Source organism: Morchella importuna (assembly GCF_003444635.1).
Source record: "Morchella importuna strain M04M26 chromosome Unknown Morimp01GS009, whole genome shotgun sequence".
NCBI classification, from domain to species: domain Eukaryota; kingdom Fungi; phylum Ascomycota; class Pezizomycetes; order Pezizales; family Morchellaceae; genus Morchella; species Morchella importuna.
Window position 1 is genome coordinate 1,241,909 of NW_025763406.1, and position 25,681 is coordinate 1,267,589.

Genomic DNA, 25,681 nt, shown 5'->3' on the forward strand with positions numbered 1-25,681 from the left:
GACAATGATATTTAGGGTCGCGAGTAAATACTGTGCGCACCAATATCGTACTATACTCAAGTGGGCTTCTGAGGCTCTGCGTGGATCAATATTATTAGCGTGGCCGCGGCTGATCTCGAGAAAACGGTCCAGCCGATTACAACGTCAAACATATCTTCAACATCCTCTTCGACCACACCCTTCCTCATAACATAACTCTCTTTCTCTCTCACTCTTTCACTACTTACATTAATCATTCACAACACAACTCTCGGGTTTCTACTTATACTTTCATTAATCACATCGACAACAACTAGCTCCTACCATCATCCTCGTCTCGTCGTCTCATCATCCGCTCCTCCTTCTCTTATCGACGCAGCCTTGTTTTAAAGCGGCCATTATGACTGGAGGAAAGGCGGTTCAAGTGGTGTTCGCCGCCAACAATAGCGCATATAGAAAGCGCAAAAGAGCACATCGCGCATGTGAACAGTGCAAGAGCAGACGGGTATATGGCAACCCAGGGACCCACTTGTTGAAAGCTGGCAATCTGACAGAAAACAGAGAAAGTGCCCTCCACCATTCGAAAATCACGAGCGTTGTGCAAGCTGTGCTCAGGATGGTATTCAGTGCAGGTCATGGCTACTACCCGCTAGAAAGTCTTTTATTAACACTTGTGTAATAGTCTGGCTTTGATTGATTCCGAGGCTCCACAAACTACTACATGGCCATCAGATGAACCCCGCAACGACAACGAAGATGCTGCCGAACAGAATACAATCACTGATAAAAATCCACGGTTTATCGGTGATCTTAATCCAGAATCCGTATTCTTGACGGCCAACGATATTGATCCCGCTTCGACGTCTGAGGTCGCAACTGACCGCAATGAGGTGGGCGTTTGGGTCTCACAATCACCTGAACCCCTGCTCAGGCACAAAGGATTGAAGCGCCGTTTTCAAGACCAAGAGAGCTCTAAAAAACCTACAGCCGTAGCTCCGGCCGCGGAATGTGGACCTGAAAAGCACTTGGAAGCATACCTTTCTTCGTTAAGCGCCTATGCACTTCCGACTCGGTCCTGTATGGAAATACTGCTCGGGCTGTATTATAATTCAATTCATCCTTTATTTCCGATAATCGATGATGCGACTTGTGCGTTGTTTAGAACCCCGGACAAGATTCCGACTGTGTTACTACAAAGTATACTACTTGTTGCCTCTCGGCATGCTGATGCGGCAGCGCATTTGCGCTTATCGGCGTCTGGTGAACTCCTGAAACCTTCCGAATTTTCACTGCGTCTTGAAACACGCATCAAAGCATTGCTATACGCAGATGATGAGCGTGATCGTATGAACCTCGTGCGTGTATATGCGCTATTATCACTGGGCGGAGGAAACGAATCGAGCCGTAACTTAGCAATGGCGATCCATCATGCTCACTCACTAGGTCTACATATCAGGAATTCCAGAGCTGAGGAGTTATGGTGGTGTCTATGGACGTTGGATAAACTTCAGGCTGCCATGAACGGGAGGCCCATCCTAGTGAAACTGGAAGACGTAAGCATTGATCGGCCCACCAAACTGAAGGGTGGAAGGGGGGCAGGATTCCGTATTATGGTTAAGCTCGCCGAGCTTCTGGAGTCAGTCATCGCCCTGTATCGCCCTGGGAATGAGAGAGATTGGGAACACCTGTTTCCAGAATTCGAGACTCATTTACAAGATGAGGAAGTACCGGAAGGAGGCCAACTAGGTAAACCATAGTCTCTAGTCTTGCTAAGGTTTTGGTCTGATGTGTTGCAGTTATTCTCAAATTATTTTACTACGCCATTTCTATCCTCTCCCACCGCACACGTACTCAAAATCAAATTCACAGTCATTCGTACACGCGTCGTCTAAATGCCGCCAGGAGCGTTATACAAATTTTCAGCGAAAGTAAAGAGCCGCTCCCACCGACGCCCATATTGCCTTATGCACTATCGCTTGCTTTAACAACCTTTTATGCACAAGTACGTGAAGGCCACGGTAAATGTATTTCAGAATATACCTATTGTATTGAGAAACTTACGTACTACGGCGAATGGTGGTGGGTCGCGGGTGCAATGGCAAAATTGGGTATTCGTGCGATCAACAGCTCAGGTCAAAGAAGAGCAGTGGAAGAAAAAGAATGTGCTGCAGTGCTATCAAGCTTGAAGAGTACTGGAGACGACCCAAAGAACACATATCCCGGTGCCCCCCGAGAAAGGATAGCTACGCATAAAGCTATCGTATCAGGTATGCTCATAAAGATACTGAAATTTTAGGATACATACACTTACTCATGTTACTAAGGGCCCGCAAGATCATCGCCGCCTTCGACATCACCGCTATCGACATCGCCAGCATCAACCCCACCTGGATCGAAGCGTCGAATCATATATTCTCAAACGCCACCGATGCTATCAATGTCCCCGATTGTCGAGAACGTGCAGATTACACCGTATACAACAGCCTATGACCAGGGCCTGCCCATGGGGCCGCCAATAATGCCCTTACGTCCTTATGTGACGTCTAATTCTCAATTCTATGATCCCGAAGGGTTTCACGGCGTAGATATATTTCTACTCGATCAGTTCTCAAATCCAGGTAATCCATTGGACTTTGGCGGTTTTGACCTAGATTCAGGTACCTGGGTGGGCAACAACGATGGACTTCAGCCGTCAAATTATGGCCTTGAGGAGGGTTGGAATAATCGAAATGACGGGCCACCACCACCGTGGTCTGGAGGATGAATTAGTGTGACACATCCATAGGAGCTCATGAGATCCGTTCAGTTGAAATTTGGGTTATTTTCTCAGTCATTGCGTCGGGTCGGTTTATTCGCTATTGCACACAAATAAGTTCACGGGTTTTTACATCTTATTTTTCTAAAAAAATCGGCTTATCTCCTTTCATTTACTTTTCATGCCTCGCGAAAACGGACTCAATCATCATTTTTCAATTTAAAAAATGGTCCAGATATGGCTGGAGGTCGTGAAAATGGTCTGTTCCCCCCAGGCAAAATGTCGACGGTGTTTTCGTTGTAAACTATTTCGGGAAAGGTCCCAATATCCTACTTTAAGGAGGGTTGCACCAAATTTGAATTTTTTGAGGTCACTGTATATACTGATTTGATTAGCTGCACTTATAAATCATAAAGAGTGAAATTTCAGGCAATATTGTTGGCGTCATCTCCTGCGGGGGCAAACTATCTTGGCAGCGGAACGAAAAAGTTCACTGCTGCCCGAGAACGTGCGACTAAGATCAATTCACAGATGAATCAAGTGTCATAGGACAACTTGGAGTAAACTCTAGAGCAACTTTCACAAAGTCTATCTTTGTTTCAGATTCGGCGATTGGTGGGCGCTCTTTTATCCGCCAGCACATAGAACCGAACGCAGATGTAGAATTTGCCCTTGCCTCTTAAAGAGTAGGACAGATTTCAGTATTAAAAGATGCAACGTATCCTCAGGATGTCTAGCTAGGAACATCATGTACTCGTAATTTCTTTCCTACCCAAGGATTTATATCTGCAAATTAGAAAAATACATGTATGAAGCCTAGTAACTGGAACCCGCAAATATACCGATCAGCACCAACATCATACTTTTATTACTCAACAATCTCTACAGAAAATAACATTACATGAAGTTCAATGCAGTCCGTGCTAAAGGCAGGAAGACCAGGATAGTAAATCAAGTCGCACGTGATCGAGTGATAGGAGCTGATTGAAGCCATCAGAACTCACCATGTGTGAGTTTTTCAATGGTGATGAGCTAATGGGCGCTCCCTGTGGAGAAAAACATCTTTCATCCGTACATAAGTTGCGTTTACAGTACCGACTGCCTGCCTACCGCCCCGTCCCACTGCAGCTGTCTGTTCACGCTTGCATTGACTATAAATTACCTCTCACCGGTCAGGTGAGAGCAGCAAAATATCCCCTCGCTTCAACTTCCATCGGAAGGAAATAAAGACATAAAAAAGACACAAAGACATAAAACAACTTCTAAAATAACCACTGGTGAGCAACAAAAAAGAGCGAGAAAAAAAAAGAAAGACGGAAAAAAAAAGACGATGAGCTCCAAACTCCCTGATACAACATTGGTCGCCCCCCACCCGTGTGCCCCGCGGAAAGGGTTTTTGACACATGATAATGGCAGAAATGAAATGACAAGAGAAAAAGAAAAAAAGTATGCTTATACCGTACAGAAATAAATATATTGATTATCGTAGAAGGAGGGAAAGGGGAGATCGTGGTATATAATTATTTTTCCTCCTTCAAGAGCCCCATGGAGCCAAGAAGAGGAAGACTGGTCCAAAACCCAAACCCATTACCGCGCGACCCGCCGAACTCCAATCAGTCTTTCAGTCGTCCATCTAGGGCATCGGCCCCTCTCAAAAAACCCTCCACAAATGTCGACATCTCGTCCACTTTCCAGTCATGGTGTATGTCGTTCTCTAGAACCCCAACCTGTTTCCTGCTTAAATTATCCCTCGCTGCAAACAACAGCCTGCTCAGTCGTTCCAGTGAGTTTGCAAATGCTTCCAGATCAGCTCTGGGATTAGACTCTTCATCTCCCTCCTCCTCTTCCCTTTCCCTTTCCCTTTCCCTCTCTGATTGTTGAGTGCGGGGTCGTTTGGGCTGGTAGGTATCCTCCGTGTCTATACTGCTAGAGGAAGGCGGTGGGGTGGATCGCTTCTTGGAAGTTGAGGAGCGAGTGACAGAAGCTGGAGTGGTGTGTTTGCTCTGGGTACGGGTCTGGGGCGGCGATTTGGCCTTGCTCTCGACTTCTCGGACGTCCCGGTCTGATGCCTCACCTTCACTGGCGGTATCATCGTCGATTTTTATGAATGTTGGTGTAGAGACGCCAGCATTCTTATGGCCTGGATTTTTCGCTGTTGGCCCAGAACTGGTGGATCCTTTAGCACTGGCACTGGTGGCCTGATGTGATGATGGGGTCTCCCTGAACTCCGCAATTGAGGCGATTGAAGTTTGGTTGGAATTATTTGTTAGTCTGCGACGGGGAGCGGCCTGCTCGGTTTGCCCGCGGGTCACTGGCTTCATCCGTGTGATGGTGGGTTCTTTTGAAGTGGTTTGGTGTGGCGACGATTTTGGTGTGTGCTCGGCAGCTATGGATGAGGATGAGCTTGAGTTTGCTGTTTTTCGGCCGGGAGGAGCGGCGGCAACTTTGCCTGTTTTCCGAGCCTGGACATGACGATATTGTTAGTCGATGGTTTGGGCACACAGGCACTGCCACTGGGTCAGTGGCGGAAGTGGTTGTATTGCGGGTAGAATGGAACGGCAGGATTAGAGGAGGAGGAGGAGGAGGAGGAGGAGGGGATCGCGGACAGCAAACGTTGAGATAATATTAGATATTATGCAGTCAATCGTTAATCAGAGAGGTAATTGAGATAATGGTACAAAATGGCACTCTCCCCAGGTACTACGATGAATATGTAGAAGTCACTAAAGGACAGCTAGAAATGCGGGGCGAGGCGGGGGAGGAGGAAAAGGAAGGAGGGCCGAAGACGCGTCTGGGTAATCTGGGAGGAGCCTGAGCATGTGTGCCAACCACGACACCTCCACTTCCACTTCCACCACCACCACGATAAGATACAGCGATAGACCTGCGGCTCAATTCACCAAACACGCAGCATGCAGGCCTCCCCACACAATATGCAGCAGCATGTGTCGCGAAAAATAAAATAAAAATAAAAAAGGAAGGAAAGGGAAGAGAATAGACGGAGAAATTCTCCTACCTTTTCGATATTCTCCATAGCGTTCTCAATATATTTCTATCCGCCCCAATATCAATCAGTAAACCAAGCTGGTGCAGGCAGGGCAGACCATGAGCAAAGGTAATGACGAGATCACTATGGACCCTACCTTGACCTGTGGAATTTCCCATGCTGTGAGTTTTTGGCTTTCAGTAATGTCCTTCCAGTGCTTGTCCGTAAAATTGGTTCCATTATCAACCATCTGCTTAGCTATCTTATCTAGCATCTGTCTCCTGTTTTCCGCCAGCCTGTTAAGCCGAGTATCACGTACATACCCAACCTCCGGGATCAGACTTTTCTTCGTTCCCTCACTCGACCTGGTACTCATGAAGCTCACATCCCTATGGTCCTTCCTAGACCGGCAAGTTGAACATGTCTTCATTTCCTTTCCCTCGAAGCGCTTACCAGAGCCCTGGAATTGGTCCAGTGGCTGCTGTTTGCGGCAATCTGAACATTCCTTCTCGGCGACAAGCTTTTCGTGTTTCGCTCGGCAGCCCATACACCTCCGCATTGTTTTCCCAGCGTTCTTGTCGGTGCCCTGAAATTGGTCAATGGTATAAACCGTGTGACAGTCTGGGCATAGTTTTTCCTCCTCTCCCTCCACGGCCTCCATCTCTTCCTGCCCTCCCTCTGTCTCTACCTCTCCCTCTCCCTCTCCCTCTCCCTCTTCGTGAAGGCCTTCTGCGACCACGGTGGCCTCGCTCTCGGTCCCTGACATCGTTACTAGCTCTCCCATAACAAGAGGGCAGTGTCTGTCTGTGAGGGCGGTAAGTATGTCAATAGGGGGGGCGCACTGCCGTGGAGTAGTGGTACGATTGAGTACGACCAGGTACGTGTCATATCAGTGGGGTCGAGCCGATCTTTATATCAGCGTGATTCGCCTTGTTTGTCTTGGCGATAAGCTGGGGGGGGGGTATCATAGCACGCGTTTTAAGTCATACCCAATTAGAATAATAGTTTGCATTCTGATCCTAACTGGCTTGGTGTAACAAAAGAATATCATATGTTAACTGCTTGTGAATATACTCGTTGGATCCTCAAAGGTGACTTAGGCGAGATTGGTTAGTTGTATCAAGTAAATCCTAGCAGGTGGTTCCTCTAGGACAGAATACATACCGTGTCTAAGATATCTACGAAACCCAGCCGGCTACGGTAAGGCTTCCTCCTCGTACAAATTGTAAGATATTATTATTGGCTTTAGAATTCCTGCCCTCATCTGCTAATTGTAGTAAATGTGAAAGGATGCAATCTTCTCCGTGGTCAGGTATAGGTTATCAGAATAACATTAATTAGTGGGTAGTTATTCGACACCGAGATTCTTTATCAGAAGCAGCATCCTCACAGTATCCGTTCTACCATGCTTATTCGAGATCTCATGAATTATACTTTTGCAGAATCCGTCCAGTCGGAACTCCTGGCCCTCCAATTCCCGCATTAGTAGGTATAGGCAGATATTCAATCCTTGCGCTTCTACTCGTGTTCATTCCGAGTTGACACATATGGGTTTTTTCCTATCCATGGAAGAAAATTAAAGGCACATGATGATTTATATCGACTCAGTCAAAGTTAAATGCAACCTCTAGCAACCACGGATATGGTAGATCATTAGGATATCGTTTTTTGGTACAATACAACTGATGTGAGAGAATCTAGGTACCCGGACCGGAAATGCTGGTGACGGGTAATTTACTTGACCCTTAGGGAGCTGAATGATTGGTTATTTAAGTCCTTGGAATTTTGATGTGATGACTAACGGTGAAACTGCATGTGTATTTATCATAGGTCTCTGGATACCCTGCAAATACAGCCTCGAATTTATGGACATTATCAAAAGATTCTGGTGCTTACAATCATTCCGCTTATGTCCATTCGCCAATTGCCCCCCTTTTGGCGGTAGGCGAATCAAAGCAAGTCGGCGGTAGGTAGTCCGAGTGATAACCCATGATTCTATCACAGACGTTCTATGCTCCCCCGGATAAGATATTGTTAATTTGCTGTGTCATGTGACCATAGCTTTTGGCAGAAAGAACATCCGGGTAAATGACCTGCCTCATTATTGGTCTTTAGAATGTGCCAAAAGCTTTGTATGTCGCTACTACCTTATTCAGGGCCCCAGAGTTTCATAACCCCTCCAGCTTTACCATGATGCTTGTTGTTCATCTTCCTTGTGCGAGACTCTTATCTCAACTGCTAATCAACTATCCCTCAGGTTGGCAATACTCAAGAAACCGCCGAAGGGAATTAGGACACATCCCCCGACACGCTGGGGTACAACTAGTCGCTTCGAAAACTGTCAGTATTCTGCTGCTGCATCAGGTCGGAAACAGTCTGGAATCCACTACCCTCCAGTGCGAAGCGCAAAGGGTTGTGCATGTCGGGGCTGAGCGATCATCTTAGTCTCGGTTTCTCTGTAGCATAGAAGCACTGGTGCTGGCCAAGCCACCCCTCTCTCCTAGTGCCGCTACCGCCCACCCTCCCGTAAGCTAGCTACACTACCTCTATCTACCCCACTCCTGGTCCAGAAATAGGAACTGCAGAAGCATAGAAGAAATGATACCCACTACGAAATTTGCTAATGAGCTGCAGTGATTGGCGGGGTTAAGTCTATTTCCTCGCCCCCCAGACTTACCCTATGCATCCATCATAGACGATCACTCGCCCACGCCGAGCCATCCAATCATTTGCGCCAAGCCTCTCAAATATGGTCGTAATCAATAACCCTCGGAAAAATTAATTCCATATCCCAGTATTCCCATCTCGCAGATCGAAACCTACAACGGACGGGGTGGATTTCGACTTCATCTACTAACGTTTTAGCCAACCAAGAAGGCGCCGTATAAGATTGGTTAATGAGTCATATCGAAGAAAGTGCTCATGGATATACGTGTTAAGCGGTTTCCAGGACGCTGCGAGTACGAAATTGAAAGCTAAGCACTAAAGAGAAGTCAAGATACTGCGGAAAGAAAAATGGGAGATCTTACTACCGCAGCCTGGAAGAACCAATAATAAGGTATGTCTATTTATTGCGTGAGAAAATAGTTAAAATTCGTTATGACATTGTATAGACACTAGCTGCTGTTGTGGGGGAAAACATGCTACCCAAACTAAAACTTTATACACCAGACCAGACCAGAACCTAAACCGAAAAGAACCCAGAAAGAAATAGAGAGAAAAATGCAACCTGACAAATAGAACCCTCAAGGAAAAGAACTTGAAATCACGATACCCCAGAAAGAAAAGAATCTGCCAGCAGTGAGAATCCCCGATCCGTTTAGTTCCAACCCATGATTTTGTTGGAACTCTCAACGATATCTCTCTCGCCCCCCTCAAGCCCTTCCAAGCTCCAACCATCGTTTCCGAGGCCCATAGCTCTCCTTCCCTCGCCTCCGAGAACGTCCGAGAGCCCTCCCATACCACCACCGGTCTCTCCGTCGCCACTGGGGAAATCTGGGGGCGGGACACCGGCCAAGAATGCGTCACGCTGGCGAACCGCATACTCAGTGCTTGTCTTGCAAAGCGGGACAGCGGGAATGTATAGGACGCTGCTATCGCCAGTGCCTTTGTGGATGCGGTCCACGGAGTGGATGGTATCGCAGTGCCAGGCAACAAAGTCGCCTGGTGCAACGCGAGGAACATGGACCATGGTCTTTGAGAGATTAAGGTGGGGGTGCCACTTATCGTTAAATTCCTGAGAAGCAGCCGGAACTGCGCCGGGGAACTCTGGGGTGGTGGTCTCGGGGATACGCCAGCCGGAGAGAGAGTTCGGGTTGGCGGCAGATGGGGCGAAAAAGGGGCGGAGAAGCGTGTAAGCAGTGGCGTGCTTGAGCAAGGGGTTGACGAGGAGGGTGCCTTCATTTGGGCCTGTATTTGACATACTCAGCTATATTAAAAATGTTAGTCATCAGAGACCTGCGTTGTGCAAAGGGTACTTTTTGAGGAGCTTACCCAGCCTTGCCACATGCGGAACATGGCGCAACTTCCGGCACCGTTGTAGAGATCCATAGTAGCATTAACACGATGGCGCGCATCATATGCGTCGTAGTTCTCCCAATCAGCTTGAAAAATCTTTTTATAAACCGCATTGTACTCTGGATCTTCCCAGCGCTCCAAAGAGCCACCATCGACATGGGCGCCAAGCGCAAACCCAGCATCACCGGGAAGACGGATACGGAGCCGGTCAGCATAGGTAAGGGGATGTTTGACCGAGATCTGGGTGGCGGAAGATGAACTGTGCCACATTGACATGAGGAACGTTTGAGCCTTAAGGAGCGACGGGTGCGAGCGAGCGCGGACTTGAGAGGGTGACCAATAAAGCTCATAGACAGCCGGAGAGGCAGCAGGAAAGGCTGTGGAAGAAACAAAGAAGGTTGTTAGTTTGCGCTAAGAAAACAACTAAAGAAATGATGTGTTATATTATATACCTTTTGCCTTTGGGTTTTGACGGATATAATCTTTGAGATCCGCCTTCAACTGAAGAGCTTCCTCCTCAGGGATCACGTTGCGAATGACCACAGTTCCGCGGCGTTTGATCTCCGCAATATCAAGTGGAGATGCATTTGCGATATCTTTGTACTCAATAGTTGGGATAACCTATTCCACTATCAACAAACATCCAAAAAAAAAAAAAAAAAAAAAAAAGAATAGCAAACCTTAGTCCCCATCTCGCCAATTTCCTCAACTTCTCGCTTGAGTGCCTTGGTCAACCTGTCCCACGAAGCCTGCAACTGCTCTTCATTCCCTTTGAGGAATTTTGATTTGAGCGTCGCAAAGCGTGGCTGGAGCGGGGCAGATGCTACACCAGAAAGTGAAGGAAACACAGAAGAGATATCCCCAGCAGGCTTCTGCGTAGCAGGTATGACAACAGATCTCTTGCTGGTGGCAGCAGCAAGATTGCGAATAGGCAGCCTTAGTGAAAGCATTGTGTGATGGAAGAGTCTTTAAGGGTTGGGTATATAGAGATGGATGGATGGATGGATTGGATGACAGAGAGTGTGATGTTTTTGATGTAGGTGAAGTGAGGTGAGGTCGACAGCAGTAAGTGTAGTCAGAGCAGACAGATGCAAGATATGCAACGCAAGACTCTCTGGATTGCAATTGAATTGTATCAGGGAGAGAGAGAAGAAATATACTTTAAAGTTCTCCAACAAAGTGATATATTTCCAGAAACGGAAACATACCCCACTAGCTCTGGATTCTTGCTTCACACAAGGTCACTCTCTTATCACGGATCGCTGAAACTTGTTTCTTTTGTGGTGTGGCGTTTTTTTGGCTTCGATCCCTTCAATAGTACTAACTATGTCCCAATGTGGTAGAACAATTACAGTTCCCCTCTCGGTTAGATATCTACGGTACATCTACATTGGGCTAGCCCCTTAACGTACTTCAATTATGTGCTCTGTAGAATCTTTCCCCTGGCTCGCGAATACAAATGGCTTCAGTTTTATTTTCCCTTTTCCGTGTGTTGTGGACGAAGGGAGCGAGGGCGGGGATGGAGTTGGAAACGAGAGGGGGAAAGAGAGGGAAAAGAAGTGGAGGGGTCTAGTGACCGAGCTAAGGAATGTTTGAGTGTTTCTCTTATGCCACCATCCTAAAGTGGATAGGCTACATAGACACCATACCTGGTTATCAAGTTGTCCTCGACTTTGAAGTGTGGTTACTACACCTCTCTCCAGCCTAATAACACAATGCTAGACACCTCCACCACCTCCACCACCTCCACCACATCCATCACCACCAACACCACCACCACTTCCTCCGCCATCTCCGCATCAGCATGGATCCGCTGAGGGTTTACAAATTTACACCCCGGTTTATGGGGTAGGTGCCGCCGCCCCCTCACTTCTAAAGTATGAGTGGAGCAATGAATGCGAATGCCTTGCTCATGGATGAACATTTTGCCGCAACTACTCAACTAATGCAATGGTAAGACACTAAGCTTCAGGCAAGAATGTGATGGTTGAATTAACCACTTTATTCATCCTTTACTAATGTAGTACTTACAGATACATATCTACATATGTACCTTCATATATGTGATGCCAATATATCCGCAATTTTCCGCCGTACAGTGTAACGTTGGACCAGAGCAAGGCATTCTGCACTTGACACTCCTTAATGATGTTTCATGTGCCAAAGGGGCGTAACTGAGCCCCACAAGAAGAAAAAATTGCTTGGGGGCGCCGATGTCCCATGGTCATGGCCATCGACAAACCCGACCCCGCAGTTAGGTGTATTGTTTTTTCCCTCTTTTCTAATCATTCCTCCGATAAGTGATTGCATTCCATGAAACCCCCGAGTACCGACGTAGTGTTTGGCGAGTACCCTCGTGGCGATGAAACATCTCCGGAACATGGCATGCATATATCTTTCCATTAAATATAGCCCAGGGTTAGTCACCGGGTTAGACAGCTTAAGCTATCTGGTTTTTAAGGCTTTTGATTGCAAGAATTTCCTGCTGTATCGAGTTGTGAGCAGGGAGTCCGAAGCTCGCCGATTTAGTTGCAGATATTGTGGTGATCTTTTTTCTGTCGAGCACGTGAAGTGTCTTACCTGGTTGAAGGTGTCCAGTATATTACTAGCAAAGAAAAGCCGGAAAAAAAGGTCTTTTCCTTTCACAGCTTCATGATTTTTGGCTGAATGAGGTGTGGACGGGGTTGCGAAGGTCATAGAACTGACCCACTTCGATCTCCGAGACTCCCCGGTACGGACATACATACATACATCATCCTTAGCTAACGCAACCTGGGCAGCCCCATCGTCATCTCAACAGCTCGCTTAATTCTCCGAAAACTACATAACAGGAAGACACAAGCCTAAGCAATATTCATCCTAGTAAGCAAAAGCTTATTTCGACATCGATGAGGACTTCTCGCCGTGTCTTGTCGGTGAACTGCTCGAACGACGAGGACATAGGTACATGAAGTACTCGATGTAGTTACGCATACTCATATCCATGCGCCACAGCCACGAGTGGCTTATATTCTGGACACATGCGTTGGGGTGCTGAAGCGCATGTATGTGGGAGGGACTCGAGGACTCGTCTACGTACTCAGTCATCTCTCAGTTGCAATCTTCTTTGGCGCCCTTGCCATCCCCCCCCGTGAGGATATGTGCTGCGGCCTACACGTGCTTGTATGGGTGCGGCGTTTGCTAGCCATCATAGGAAATGACTCGGCAGAAGTCCCCAACACGCGCACGCGAATTCACATGTTCGAAACCATCATCCCACCCCTAAAAAATAGATTACTAGTAAGAAGGTCACTAGGAACACAGTCAGTCAAGCTACGATTAATTATAGCGGGATCAAGCATAAATCTCCGTTGGAAACCTCGGTGCAGGAAAACTACTTTTAGATTTAGTCTAGTCGTGGAAAACAACCATACCCCGCGCGAACAAGATCTGCCTCGTCGCTTCCTCGTGAGATGTTTTCCCCGAGAGCCGGCAGCACCCGGAAATTCCTGACATGGGTTTGATAATAGAAATGGCACGATAATCGGCTCCCCTCTCTAATCATTGACACTTCTTTTTCTTAATCCTTGCAAAATATTGGCCCTTTCACTTAAAACACAATGGGTATATAAGGCAGCTGCATGGGCACGGCAACTCGATAGCTACATATTAGTTAGCTGGCAAGCTATATACGTATATGTAAAGGTAGATCTGCCGAAGACTCATGCGATATCGGGTCAGTTTCCGAGTAGGTAATATTGTTGAGACGTTAATCAAACGCTTGAGACTGACTAGCAATGACCAAAGCAACAGAAGACTATGATGGGTAATATTTTATCCAGGAGCTGATACTACTAATACACATGAGTAGATATGTAAGTAGACACATATGCACGAGACCTTCTATCCAATTTCCTATGCACGCAAATATCTCATCATGAAGGGTAGATTTGAGCAACTCAATCAGAATCATAAAACTTAGCCCTCTTCACATAAGGATTAATTTCATCTTCTGGGATCCCGTTGTAAGCCTCCCTGGCCACCATTTGGGTCGCCTGGGTCAGGGTGGTGAAGCGGGCTGCCTCTACACTGCTTGGACGCTTCAGCTTATTCCTTGGGGGGCCGAGATGCCTTGCCGACAGAATCCTGCTCTTGTAGTTCCTCTCCATCATGGCCCTTTGCCACTGAATACGCTGGGTTAGAGCATCTGTAAGGGCTCTTTCTTGGAGCTCCAGCTTGGCGAGATCTTCTGGGCTGATTGCTTTCTGCCAGGAGGAGGGAGTTTCACATTAGTTTCTTTTTCTTTCGGCTTAATATGGGAATGTCTGGGCTTACAGGCTTAGATCCATCGCTAAGCTCAACTCGATTCCATACTCTTCCCATCGGCGGTGCAAGTGGTGCCACTTGTGGGTGCGGTATTGAGGTTGCCCCTATGCACGTTTTGTAGGATAGAAATGCGCCGGTTGGCCCACGCGGACGTCTTGGTGCCTTTCTCTTCAAATTCCTTTGTCAGCACAAGAACTACCCAATACTATTTGGAGTTGGCAAAAATACCCTCACGGGTGTCTCCGCATTTGTGGCGCTCTCGCACTTTAGCGGGACACTGGCGGCATATTTGTATAGGGGGGCTAAACTTTCTGGATCGTTCATCTGTGGGGGAAGGATAGACGTAAGTCCTGCAAGCGGGGGGGAGATTGCCTCTTTTTCCGTCGTAGCAATCTGTTGGCAGGTTTGTAGAGCTTTGGTGGTTGATGATTTTACCTTTTTGGTATTTTCTGTTCGCTTTCTTGTTGGAGAGGAGGTCTCGAAATGGGCATGTGGTATGTGGCTAAACGTCGAGTGATAACCCATGATTCCACGTCTTAGCACGTAAACCAGATCTAAAGCGTTGCCAAGATTCGGCCCCTTCATAGAGTACGTGTACATACATGTACATTTAGTTTGATTTTTTTGCGGAAGAGAGCAACTCGATTCCTCGTCACTGGTGCACTAGTGACATCTGCTTGTACGATATTGATTGAGAGTTGAGAAATAGAGAAAGAGAGACAATGTGCTAGCACAGATACAGTAACACATCCGCTGGATGAGCCTAGCTCCTTTAGGAAAGGTTTATAGCTCTCCTCCTCCTACTACTAATTATGTAATGATAGATGTACCCTTTGATAGAGTATATGTATCTATTAATATCATGAGGTCTTTTGATCGCATTCGGAGATTAGAGTCTTTTAGCTGTAAGAGTTGGACAGAAGGTCGGGCACCGACAAAATTTCCTGCACATCTTATTGGTTGAACGACCGCAGTCTCTTCCTAAAACAGCTAGACGTTCTGTCCAACCTGCTCGACTTTTTGTTCAACTCGCGCAGCTAAAAGACTCTATTCCTAAAGATCTTTCTGATTCATCATAATGAAATTTGGCGACTATTCTAGAAGAAAAAAAGCTGAACCTCTCTAGCATCGTGAATAAATGGAGTATGTAATAGATTTAAAGCTTTCTCCTAGCGACGGGCTTTCTTCTTCCGGCATTTTCATGTTATATGTCCAATAGAAGTATTTGCAATAAAATAGCTGAGTAGAGTGTGTTAAAAGTCCATAGAAACCAGAATTACCAGAATTCGATACTTTAGTTTGACCTCCTCATACGCGCCTGCAGAAACCAAACTCCCCATGAAAACATCATATGCTTTCTCATCCAAGATCCAACTCTTATCTCATCTGCAGCGTTCATATCCTCAAACTTGCGAAGCCAGCCACCCCTCTGGCTCATTGGCTCACGCACAATTGCACTTTCTGTACTCGAATCGCCGTCCAAAGCCTGTTTCAGGATATCCACAAGTCTCTCTAACTCTGCCATCGTTTCGTAATCAAACTGGGCATAAGAGTCTATCAGTCTGCGCAGAGCGGGCTTATAAAGATCAACAACGCATTTGTGACATCCAATCACATCTTCCCCATCACCGAAAGGAAAGTTCCCTGTTTTCCGGAGTACCAAATTCGACCCAAATCGTGCTGTCGGCATTACCGTCCTGTAGCCTATCAACTGGCCACATGTGTTGGCAGGGTTGTCCGTGATTTCTTCGCTGGATTTTCCGCGCACGCAATCATCATATTTGGGACACGCTTCATTTTCTGGGCTCAAGAAGAAACCGTAACTTCCAGATGCAGAAACCGATAGAGTCGCCATTTTTTGCCCCATATGCAGCTCTTTCCGGGCCCGAGTACTAGCCACATACATTATTCGAACGCTTTCAAGGTCGGAGCTCCCCACCCCGCTACTATGCCTATGTATGTGGAGAGCAGCAAAGTCATCTGCCATCACAACATTATCCCATTCAAGTCCTTTCGCCTGATGTGCAGTACACAGAATCATATCTGCATCCTCTGCATCATCCACTATCCTTTCAGCGCAAAAAGCAATTTTAGCAAGGAAACTGAGGTCCGATAATAGGTTTTGCCTCTCAAGCCCTGCCACCAACTTCAACTCGGGAGGAAACATTCGTGGTATAAGGTCCCTCGAAATCAAAACCTGAAGAAACCTTTCAATTTTTGGTGTAGGACTGCCTTTAAGAAGTTGTTGTATTTGACGCTGATCCTGGCGTTTGAGTTTATACTTTCGCGTCATTGCCTCTAAATGCGACTTTATTTTGGGATTGATGGCCTCCAGCTCTTCTTCCGCTTCTTCCAAAAGTGACTTGCATTTTTTTGAGGCGCCTGTGTTAATCGGAGACTCGGAAAGGACTTTTATCATAAGTGCTTCCATAGATCTGAGTCCCCTGAGAGGCCCAGTAATTGTGGGAGTCCCTTGTTTCAACTCGTATGCATCCTTAAGATAGGAAAACAAAGTGCGAGGTTTCATGTGAGTCGGAACTTTAAGGTACACCTTGTGCTTTGGGTGCGAGTGACAGTACGAGAATAAGGCTGAAACTAGGGCTACATATCAAATTGTCAGAAAGGCTCCCATTTAGAGAGGGAAATGAAGCTTACAATTGTTTTTTCGGCAAATCACTACATGTTTTCCACTCCCGCCATCAGAAGGCAAACCTGGCGGTAGATTGTCTATGATTGTAGGATTTATAACAGGATCCACCTCCTCCACGACCTTTGGAAAGTCTGTTTTGAGTACATCAACATCCCCGATAGCCTTCATCGTAAGCGGTTCACCTATAGCCCGTAGACAATGTGCTGCAGCCGCAGCAATTCCCAGACCAAAGCGAAATGAATATGTCAACGACTTGTTGTAAGTTGTTGGGTAGAGACTATCGTCAAAACACTCGTTATTTGTTCCTCTAAATTCATAAATCATCTGGTTGGGGTCGCCGACAACGATTATGCGTGAAAACGGGCGTTGTCTAAATATGATCTCTGCCATTACTGAATCTGCGTCCTAATTTTATTAGCAAGTTTTACGCGAAAGAGAGATTGGTGTGGCTTACTTGGGCCTCATCAAACATGATCCCGTCGAACTGACCAAAAGCTAAGTCATCCGCTCTGCACCTCACACCCTCTTTGTCACTATCAATTCCATCTAAATGCATCATCTTCAAGTATCCATCATGCGGAAAGCACGGCCCTTGAAGCCTTTGCAGCTCGTCCCAAGCTCTCCGTGTCCATTCTAGAACAACATTCTTCTTCAGCCCCAGCTTATCAGCCATCATCCAGTGCAAGGATGCATAATCAATTTCGACCTCAGCCGAAGTGAAGAATGTAAGGAGGTTCTCGTTGATTACTTTGGCCACCTTTGATGCTCTTGGAAGTTTTTGTGATGGGTCAAGCATTGCTGTCTTGAGAGTCTCTTTGTTTTCTAGGTCCAGAACCTGTACGATTTCACGCACGAGGTTATTTTCTGAGCTCGCTGGTGCCTTTATCTTTGGTCGCATCCTGAGAACCGTTTCGCGGGTGAGGGAGTGAATGGTCCGACCTAAACCTCATGGTCAGACACGATAAACGAGACGCACCCCAAGTAAAGTTAGCATACAAACGACATTTGGGCCGAATTTCCTTTCGGCATCTTTTTGAACGCTATTGTTGAAAGTAAGAAATAGCCATTTCTCCTCAGGTCTTGGCAAGTAAGCTCTCCAGTCTGATCATTACCAATCCAGAATAGACGATGCGTGTACATACCGAGCTTTAGCGTACTCAGTCAAAACCGTGGTCTTTCCAGTCCCAGCAAAAGCCTTGATCTTGAGAACCTCCCCAATATTGAGGTCCAACTCTACAATCTCTTTCTGTTCGCCAGTAAGACCACTTCTGTGTATTACAGGCTTTTCAGGAGCAAATCCGCCATTTGAGTTGTAAAGGAACAAGCAATCCTTCAATCGACCCATAAGAACCCTTCTTGACTGGCGGCCAAAAAAATCCTCCAAATCCTCCTGAATTATCAGCGCCTCTTTCAGCCCTTTCTTGGTCTTTGGGTACTTCAGACGTAGATCATCGTCTGACTCACACATCTCGAGATACAGCAATAGGAAGGAAAAGTACTCCTTAATTAGGGAATCATCTATCGCTGACAGCCCCTCAATAACGGATGGAGTTGACAGAACGCTACGAATATCTTGTGGAGTAAGAGAAGTATAGAAAAGGTACGCAGTAAGAACCCGATAGACGGAAAAGGATCTCTCAGAAGGGTCGATAAGAAGCCAGTCGGGTTTTGTCGAACTTAGTGATAATGTGCGGTTAACAAGCTTCTTGACAACTTTATAGGGCCCAAACTTGCCATTCAGCAATAGCATAAGTTCGTGCAAGTTCACATCCATTGGACGAAGTTTGGCATTGCCACTCAGCACGTTGAAAACATCACCCACGTTGACCCGAGGAAGTAAAATTGGTGGTAAAACTCCTTCTTTGAGCTTTTCATCGTCTTTTTTTACATCCGGGGTTGGGGTAAGCAATCCTAAGTCGTATAGAAGACTCCTGGTTATATCGTCAAACTCCCATTCCAGAATTGACATCTCTTCTAGTGCTGATTTTTCGTCAATTTCTTCACCCCGCTTGATATCTGATGCTTTCCTCCAGCAGCGTCCTAATAAGCTCCGGTAATCATCGAGTTTTTCTTCCCAGGATATCGGAGGAATATCGCTTGATATTGGGTGTAACGATTGAGAAAATCGGGTCGAGATACACCTCGTCCCTCCGTTTTCGCGAGGGTGGGGGTTTGTAAATGATCTTCGTTTATTCCCATACACCGCAAGTGCTTGTCTGGTGATTTTAGGCCATAGGTTGGCCTTTACGATTAACCCTGCTGGGTACTGGATTCTCCTCATTTGAGATAATTGGCGGTTTTATCTCTTTCTTTTTCCTGACAGTAAAAAAGTGCAATCAGATCGATATACTAGAAGACTCTCTGTACCAATCTTCAAAATGAGGTAGGCCTGAAGATAAATATCAAGAAGAGAAGGGTTGGAAAGGGTTGTGGGGGTGGAGGTATGAAACCTGCCAAAGGTGTCCAATATAAGATATTTTGAAGTTCAACGACGTTGTTTACCAGAATCCAGGCACCCAATATGTATACGGCACAGCAGGCTAATTAATCTACATAATAAGTTGAAGATCCGTTGCACGAGTCAAGTTTGCAGTTGGACAGTACTCAGAGTGTTTAGAGCACAACTACATGTATCGAGCAGTGCATGTAGCTTTCAGGGGTTTCAATGGAATCACAAAACGATCTGAGAAATATGCACAGAAGCACATTCCCCGTGGTAGATGTTTGTGCACCTATACACAGATTTGCCTTATTCAACGGCCATACTGTGTAGATATTCTCTAGTTGACCTCGAATCATATGAACTCACTGGTTTAAGATTTATGTTTAAAATTCAAGAGAGTAGGAGAAAAAAAGCCTTAAGCTTAGTGTTTATGCTTTGTTCTTACACCCTCTAGTTTGTGATATATAGTAGACGCCCTTCCTGTGATGCTCTTTATCTATCCTTCTGGTTTATAATGTCACTAAACATGTTAGCACAGACCCGGTTTACTACTTTTGTTTATTACAGAACCCTGCGCGCTAGCAATCACCGATCGCTTATCAGCCAATTACATGGAGTGCCCTACAAACAAACAAAACCCAATTTAGGCCTCTTGCAGCGGAACAACCGAACCGAGTGATATCTCATGTTGCAACTGCATCAACCCGTATTACTGCAAACCGTGGATTCTAGAACCACATGTAAACATTACAGAAACTTTTGTGATACACAGGCTGTTGGAAAATGCTGGTCTTGGGTGGGTTTTATTAGCATGTAAAAATGTCGCTCAACCATGGAGTTTTGGGGGGTGCCTGAGCTCATTACTTACATAAACGTAGTTCGGTTTTCTATGTGGAATATGCCACGTGCAGTCAAAGTACACTGCCTGACTGGGCTAGGTTGTCTATTGCCGCAATGAGCTACGTTTTTTAGAACAACTCTCTTGCTGCAACTTTACGTTCTGTCTGCCAAGAATACAGCTGAGATAAAGCGACGTATGACGGACGGATAGTTAAGCTGATAAAGCAATGTATGACGGATGGAGTTATATATTATACTCGGGGCAGGTAAGAAGAACCTGAAAATTACTTTTAGTAGTAACGACCTCTAATTCGCGACTGGCGAAAAGCTACACCAAATTGAGCCCTTACTTGCAGCTTGCATTTTCAGGTTCTTATTTGCCTGCCCCGAGTAAATAGCTAATATCATGTCTCTATAACCAATAGATTTTTCAATATACTTCTCGTCAAGTCCGGCATCTAACTACTCTCTACTCCGAAAATAGGTAAAGCCTGATGCCCAGTCACACTATTCGATGAAAAAACGACGAATCCTATCATTTCAACCGCAAATCCATATCAATTTAAAGCAACTACAAACTTTTTTTTTGTCTCTGCTAAATACAAATCCACCACTTATCCAGCTAGAAAAAAAAAACAAGCCAAGACATTCCGGCATAAAAAGTACAAAACTAAAGCCCAGAACACACACACACATCGTCTAGAAAGCAATGGTTCCAGCCCTGGCCGCAGCAGTGGTCAAGAAACTTGCATAACTCCACGTCAAATCCCTAGCTCCCTTCTGGGACCCGTCGGTGCGCGAGAACTGCTCACTCAAGCTACCATTGCTCGCGGCATGCAGCTGCGCAGTGGCCACAAAGGTGTCCGCATACGTATTGATCGCCGCAATGATGCTTGTGAAGTCAGTCGAGCCCGCGGCGTATGTTGTGCCTGAGCTCGCCGAGGACTTGAACTGCTGGAGGAAGGCCTGGTTGACTGAAGTAACGGTGATGGATCCTGCTGCGGTGAACTCCTTGGCGGCCGTGAAGAGAACCTCGGCGGTGGTGAGGGTGCAGATGAACCAAGGGTTCGCAGTGCTAGTGCCAACACCGTCATAGACGTCCTCGGGGTAGCGGCCGATAGCGACGCCGGGCGCGCCAGAGGCAGTGTTGATGGCGTAGAGGGTCTTCATTGAGTCGACGAGGGCCTTGACGGTGGCGAGGACCTCGGGGGAGGATGCAGGGTAGACGTTGAAGCCTCTAGCGCCATTGCCGTGGAGAGAGCCCAGGAGGGTTCCGCAGTCGAGACCGGTGCGGCCAGTGTTGAGGGTTGCGAGGAGGTAGCCCTTGCTGGAGCTCCAGAAGGAGGGCAGCTTGGCCTTGATGGCGGCTGCCTGGGTGGTGTAGTAGGTTCCGGCGCCAGTGTCGCCGAGTCTGTTTGCGAGCTCGGCGCCTTCGACGAGAGCACGGTACTGGACGATGTAGGTGAAGAAGTGCTGGCCGTTGACTTCCTCCCAGAGGTCAAAGCCGGAGTTGGTCCAGTAGTTTGCGACGTACTCAAGGTCAGCCTTGATGACGGAGTTTGTGGGGAAGGCGCTGTCGTAGAGGGTTGAGGTGACATAGGAGGTCTCGCCGGCATCGAGGAGCATGTTGGCGAACTTTGTTAGGACGGTGGCTCGGATGGCTGGGCCGTCGAGTTGGGGGCGGCCCCAGCCGCCAGTGAAGGCGGCACCGTTGACGTAGAATTTGGGCTCGCCGATACCGCCGGTGGTGTAGCTACCGCTGGGGTTGCTGGTCTTCTGGAGCTTTGCGCTCTCGGTGGCATACTCCTTGAGCATTGTCTCGAGAGAGCTGTTTCCATTGATGTACTGGTTGAGAAGAACCTTGAACACCATTGCGGAGTCACGAGTCCATTGGTAGTAGCTATTGATATGTCAGTATAACCTCGATATGAAACTTTGTTGAGAAGTAAGAGTACTTACTAGTCAGGGCTGCTCGTTGAAGGAGAAGCAATAACGGCACCAGGGTCAGCGCTCTTTGCAAACTCTCCAGAGGATCCAATGTTGCGGAAGAGACTGGACAAAGCAATATTTTGCTCAGTCGAGACCCACGCGGCTACACTGGTCTGGCGCTTCTCGGGGAGGGATCGTGAGAGCGAAACCGAGACCAGAGACAGAAGGCCAATGGCCTGATAGATAGTGAATCTCATTGTGCCGAGTGATGTTTGATGACTGCTTAAATACCGGACTGTGAAGAAGCTGGTGGAGCTGATGGTGAGTGAGTGTCTTTGTCCACAGGAGAAAGACGACGTATATATACCCAAAAATCTTTACGAGAATACACTTTACGAGAACCGTTATTCATGGATCCGAAGCACAAACCATCTACAGGCCTAGGCCTACGTACCTCTCTCTATCTAGGTTCCACCGGCATCATGGGAGGGGAGTGACACCGCTCGGCCGGAGTTTCAAAGAACTAAACGTCGCTCGTCAGGCGAGGAAGCTTTAATTCCAGCTGATCCATGGGATGACAGAGAATAGATTCAAACATCTTTCCCATGAGGATATTTTCACTGCAGATCTTCCTCCGGGCCTAATTAAAAGCTGGGGAGATGTGGAGTTCAGGTACAACAAGCATTCTATCCAGGTACGTGTGGGACCGGCAGGGACAGGGGGAAAGAGGTTGTGTTTTCCCCAAACCGGAGATCTGCCCCAACAGCCGAGTGCGGGGACTGCGCAAGGAGCAGTTGCTTTTTATCCATGGGACATGGGAGGGAAGGTTCATTCCCAGGCCTCGGCCCTAGCCCTGCGCTGCGTGCCCTGTCTTAGCTCTCTCTCTCTCTCTCTCCCCCTACCAAAGGGCGAGCGAGCATCACGAAGCCGGCCGTGACAAATGTTCCGGCCGGCCGCTTGGCCCCGCCGTGACTGGCTTAGACAAGTGCTTGTATGTTAGTCTAATATATCGATATTAAGCAAGGGGGAAAACGGTGAACCCACATTAGCTGCAGAGGGTATTATCCCTCAGGCTCAAATTCTTCAGGAATATTCATTCGTGTGGCTACTAACTTGTGGGGAGAGAAACACACCCAGGCCAGGGCGGTTCAGGTGCAAAGTATGTTCTCCAAATCCAAAGCAAATTAAAGCCCTTTGTATCAAGCAGTACATAGTATACATTTCTAATTGGCCCTCCTCGCCTTCAGCTCTCACTGAACGCCCAATGTCCCATAGAAGTAAACCAAGCCCTCCGGGGAAATATAGGTGCAATGCATGTCTCACACCCAGCGCTTTGGTTCAGAGGCTTTTGTGGCGCCGCCTCTGCCGCGGCGGATATGCTCGTCATGGCGCTGTGCAACAGTCCGCAAAAATGTTTCTCCTGCTTGGCAACGTCTGCAACTCTTGGAAGATTTAGAACATTGCATCCAAAGTACATGAATCTCGTGTCCTGGGAACGAGATCGTAGGCCTACTAAATTATCTATATACTCTAGAGAATTTGTATTTATCCTTTCTACCGGTGTGATCTGGATAGGTAGAGAGTAGATGAGGCCTTTGCTTCTCCACATCTATCCTTGCCCTGGCGCCGAATTCCGACTCTTAACCAAATATCTCCCCTGCAGCTAGTGGACTCACCAATCAAAGGCTCCCATCCTCCCAACTAACTAGAGTAACTAACGCACAGTAAAATATGCTGTCCCCGATGACCAATTTTCACCCCGCGTCTACATCCAGTCTTCCCCGGGAAATACGGCGACGGCCAGGGGATGCGCCGGCATCAGGGACAATAGGCGCGAAAAGTGACGTATATATGCAGGGATGAGATCTCTGTGGTTCGGATCTCGGGTTGGGATTGTTTATAACGGATGTCGGGAGGTTTGGTGGCTTGGTGGCTGGCTGGGGGGAGGATGGGGAGGTATGACATATAGGCTCCTCTGATGGGGTGGATTGCGTCGCCCTACATCACGCCGTCTATGTGCTTTAGTTGTCTGACAGCAGGAGCCTAATTCGAGTATGCGAGCCTTCCCATGGTTTCATCAAGTCGAAAGGCAGGCATAGGCATGTCGGAGCCATTGAGAACGACATGAGAACCATCTATTCCACAAGGTAAGATCAGTGTTTCTTCCACCATTTTTCTTTGAAGGTATATGTAAGGCGGAGCGGAAATGTTGATAGGATTAATAGTACCACTAACCACTAATGCTGTCATAGTAAACATATTGTACTTTGGGGATTTCGACATTCATCATCACCAACCACGGCCGTGTAGTGCGGCGGGGAGATAGACAAAAAGAAAGTCATCTCACGACAACACCCTTTGGGTGACGTGACGACCAACAAAGTTCGGCCGCTATATCCATTGATTGCATATTGATCACAATGTCTTCTTGGGTATATTCTTCTTCCAGATATACTGCTAGACCAGGCCTCGTACTACACCTTACTGTCACTTGGGTTCGCTGTCTTACAATCCAGATATTTCGATACCATGAAGTACTATCCTGATCTCGAAGAGCACTATTTAGTTAAAGTTGATCATAAGAATAGTTCTCCCCGTCGACTATCTCTCTTGTAGAAACTACTAGCAGTTAGAACTAAACTGTTAGCGATCGATCAAAGTTTCGCTGTCGAATGAGCTCCCTACATACCAAGTCTACGTGTAGTATTCAATTCAAATACGTGTATCAATACCCTTGGCTGCAGATTTTGCAGCTATATTTCATGTCCTGGCTAATTGGAGAAACCTCAAGGCTCGGTAAGTAGGGGGCTAGTTCGCTAGACTAGGGGGCAGAAAATAGGGCCTAGCCAACGTTCCTCCGCAACTAGGCGAGAGCTCTCTCTCGTGACCGGGTTAGTATCTAGTAGCACCCCTATGACTATCTCGTCTGTTCGTAAAAACCCTTTCAAGGAGATTATTAATTGTCTTATCTTCCTTGTAGTGACTGGCCAGGGAGGATTTCTACTGGACAATTGAGATTCTATAATATGACATATTGGTGGAACTTGGAAGCCCACTGTCTATGAAACGTCAAATTTAACCTTACGGCTGTACGGTTCACCTATGACTTCTTATTCAGAGTGCAGCTCATAAAAGTCTAGAGAGAATCGTATTTTATGATTGTTATCACAAGAGCGGAAGGAATAAGCTCAAGGAATAAGCTCCTTTTATAACGAAAGAAGAGACAATAACAAACACGTATCATTAAGACAACTAAACTCGTTGTCTTAACACAGTATGTACTCATATGCAGAAAACAGATATGACTGATCAACCACCCGCTGCAACCCTTCTTCAATGATGTTTCCACTTTTTTCAGGATTTACACGCACCGCTCGTAAAGATGGGTAACTGTGTGGTAGTGAGTTCTCGCTGAATAAGAGTCACGAAAAAGTACCCAATAAATACTCGTTCTCTGAGGGTAAATGGGTATAACTGTCGGCGAATCTGCGGAGAACACTGTATTATGATGAAATGTGTACCTTCTATCATAATACGTACATATTTACCACCTAGACATGCAAGTGCGGCCTTCTCATACAATCCCACCTCAACCGATACGACAAGTGGTTGGGAATTCAAGAATGGGTTTCTATATATCTGGCTAAATAATAACATCTACGGCCCGACCATTGATGTGGGCGAAATGCTTTTGCGCGTGCTCATAAGTAGACTCGAGTTTAAGTAAAGAGCTAGGCGTAATGTAATGCCGCATCTCAGGACAACCTTCAGGCTCTA

At 46.8% G+C, this 25,681-nt stretch overlaps 6 protein-coding genes across 6 annotated transcripts; 1 reads left to right on the forward strand and 5 right to left on the reverse strand.

Moving 5' to 3' along the window:
- Positions 1 to 379: 379 nt before the first annotated feature.
- On the forward strand, positions 380 to 2,743 carry LAJ45_04095 (uncharacterized protein; the record flags this gene model as incomplete). The annotated part of the gene is made up of 5 exons (XM_046113676.1): positions 380 to 484; positions 541 to 611; positions 662 to 1,725; positions 1,776 to 2,246; positions 2,304 to 2,743. 5 exons carry the CDS (start codon positions 380 to 382, stop codon positions 2,741 to 2,743), a joined length of 2,151 nt encoding a protein of 716 aa, XP_045973405.1.
- Positions 2,744 to 4,347: 1,604 nt separating this feature from the next.
- Positions 4,348 to 6,486, reverse strand: LAJ45_04096 (uncharacterized protein; the record flags this gene model as incomplete). Its single annotated transcript, XM_046113677.1, has 3 exons — positions 4,348 to 5,196; positions 5,751 to 5,786; positions 5,878 to 6,486. 3 exons carry the CDS (start codon positions 6,484 to 6,486, stop codon positions 4,348 to 4,350), a joined length of 1,494 nt encoding a protein of 497 aa, XP_045973406.1.
- Positions 6,487 to 9,039: 2,553 nt separating this feature from the next.
- On the reverse strand, positions 9,040 to 10,687 carry LAJ45_04097 (uncharacterized protein; the record flags this gene model as incomplete). Its single annotated transcript, XM_046113678.1, has 4 exons — positions 9,040 to 9,648; positions 9,714 to 10,114; positions 10,190 to 10,358; positions 10,418 to 10,687. 4 exons carry the CDS (start codon positions 10,685 to 10,687, stop codon positions 9,040 to 9,042), a joined length of 1,449 nt encoding a protein of 482 aa, XP_045973407.1.
- A 2,988-nt stretch (positions 10,688 to 13,675) lies between these two features.
- Positions 13,676 to 14,366, reverse strand: LAJ45_04098 (uncharacterized protein; the record flags this gene model as incomplete). Its single annotated transcript, XM_046113679.1, has 3 exons — positions 13,676 to 13,981; positions 14,052 to 14,210; positions 14,277 to 14,366. The coding sequence occupies 3 exons, from the start codon at positions 14,364 to 14,366 to the stop codon at positions 13,676 to 13,678; spliced, it is 555 nt and encodes a 184-aa protein (XP_045973408.1).
- Positions 14,367 to 15,336: 970 nt separating this feature from the next.
- On the reverse strand, positions 15,337 to 18,973 carry LAJ45_04099 (uncharacterized protein; the record flags this gene model as incomplete). Its single annotated transcript, XM_046113680.1, has 5 exons — positions 15,337 to 16,643; positions 16,698 to 17,097; positions 17,147 to 17,631; positions 17,689 to 17,732; positions 17,835 to 18,973. 5 exons carry the CDS (start codon positions 18,971 to 18,973, stop codon positions 15,337 to 15,339), a joined length of 3,375 nt encoding a protein of 1,124 aa, XP_045973409.1.
- Positions 18,974 to 20,674: 1,701 nt separating this feature from the next.
- Positions 20,675 to 22,713, reverse strand: LAJ45_04100 (uncharacterized protein; the record flags this gene model as incomplete). The annotated part of the gene is made up of 5 exons (XM_046113681.1): positions 20,675 to 21,875; positions 21,935 to 22,210; positions 22,272 to 22,294; positions 22,359 to 22,364; positions 22,603 to 22,713. 5 exons carry the CDS (start codon positions 22,711 to 22,713, stop codon positions 20,675 to 20,677), a joined length of 1,617 nt encoding a protein of 538 aa, XP_045973410.1.
- Positions 22,714 to 25,681: the final 2,968 nt, after the last annotated feature.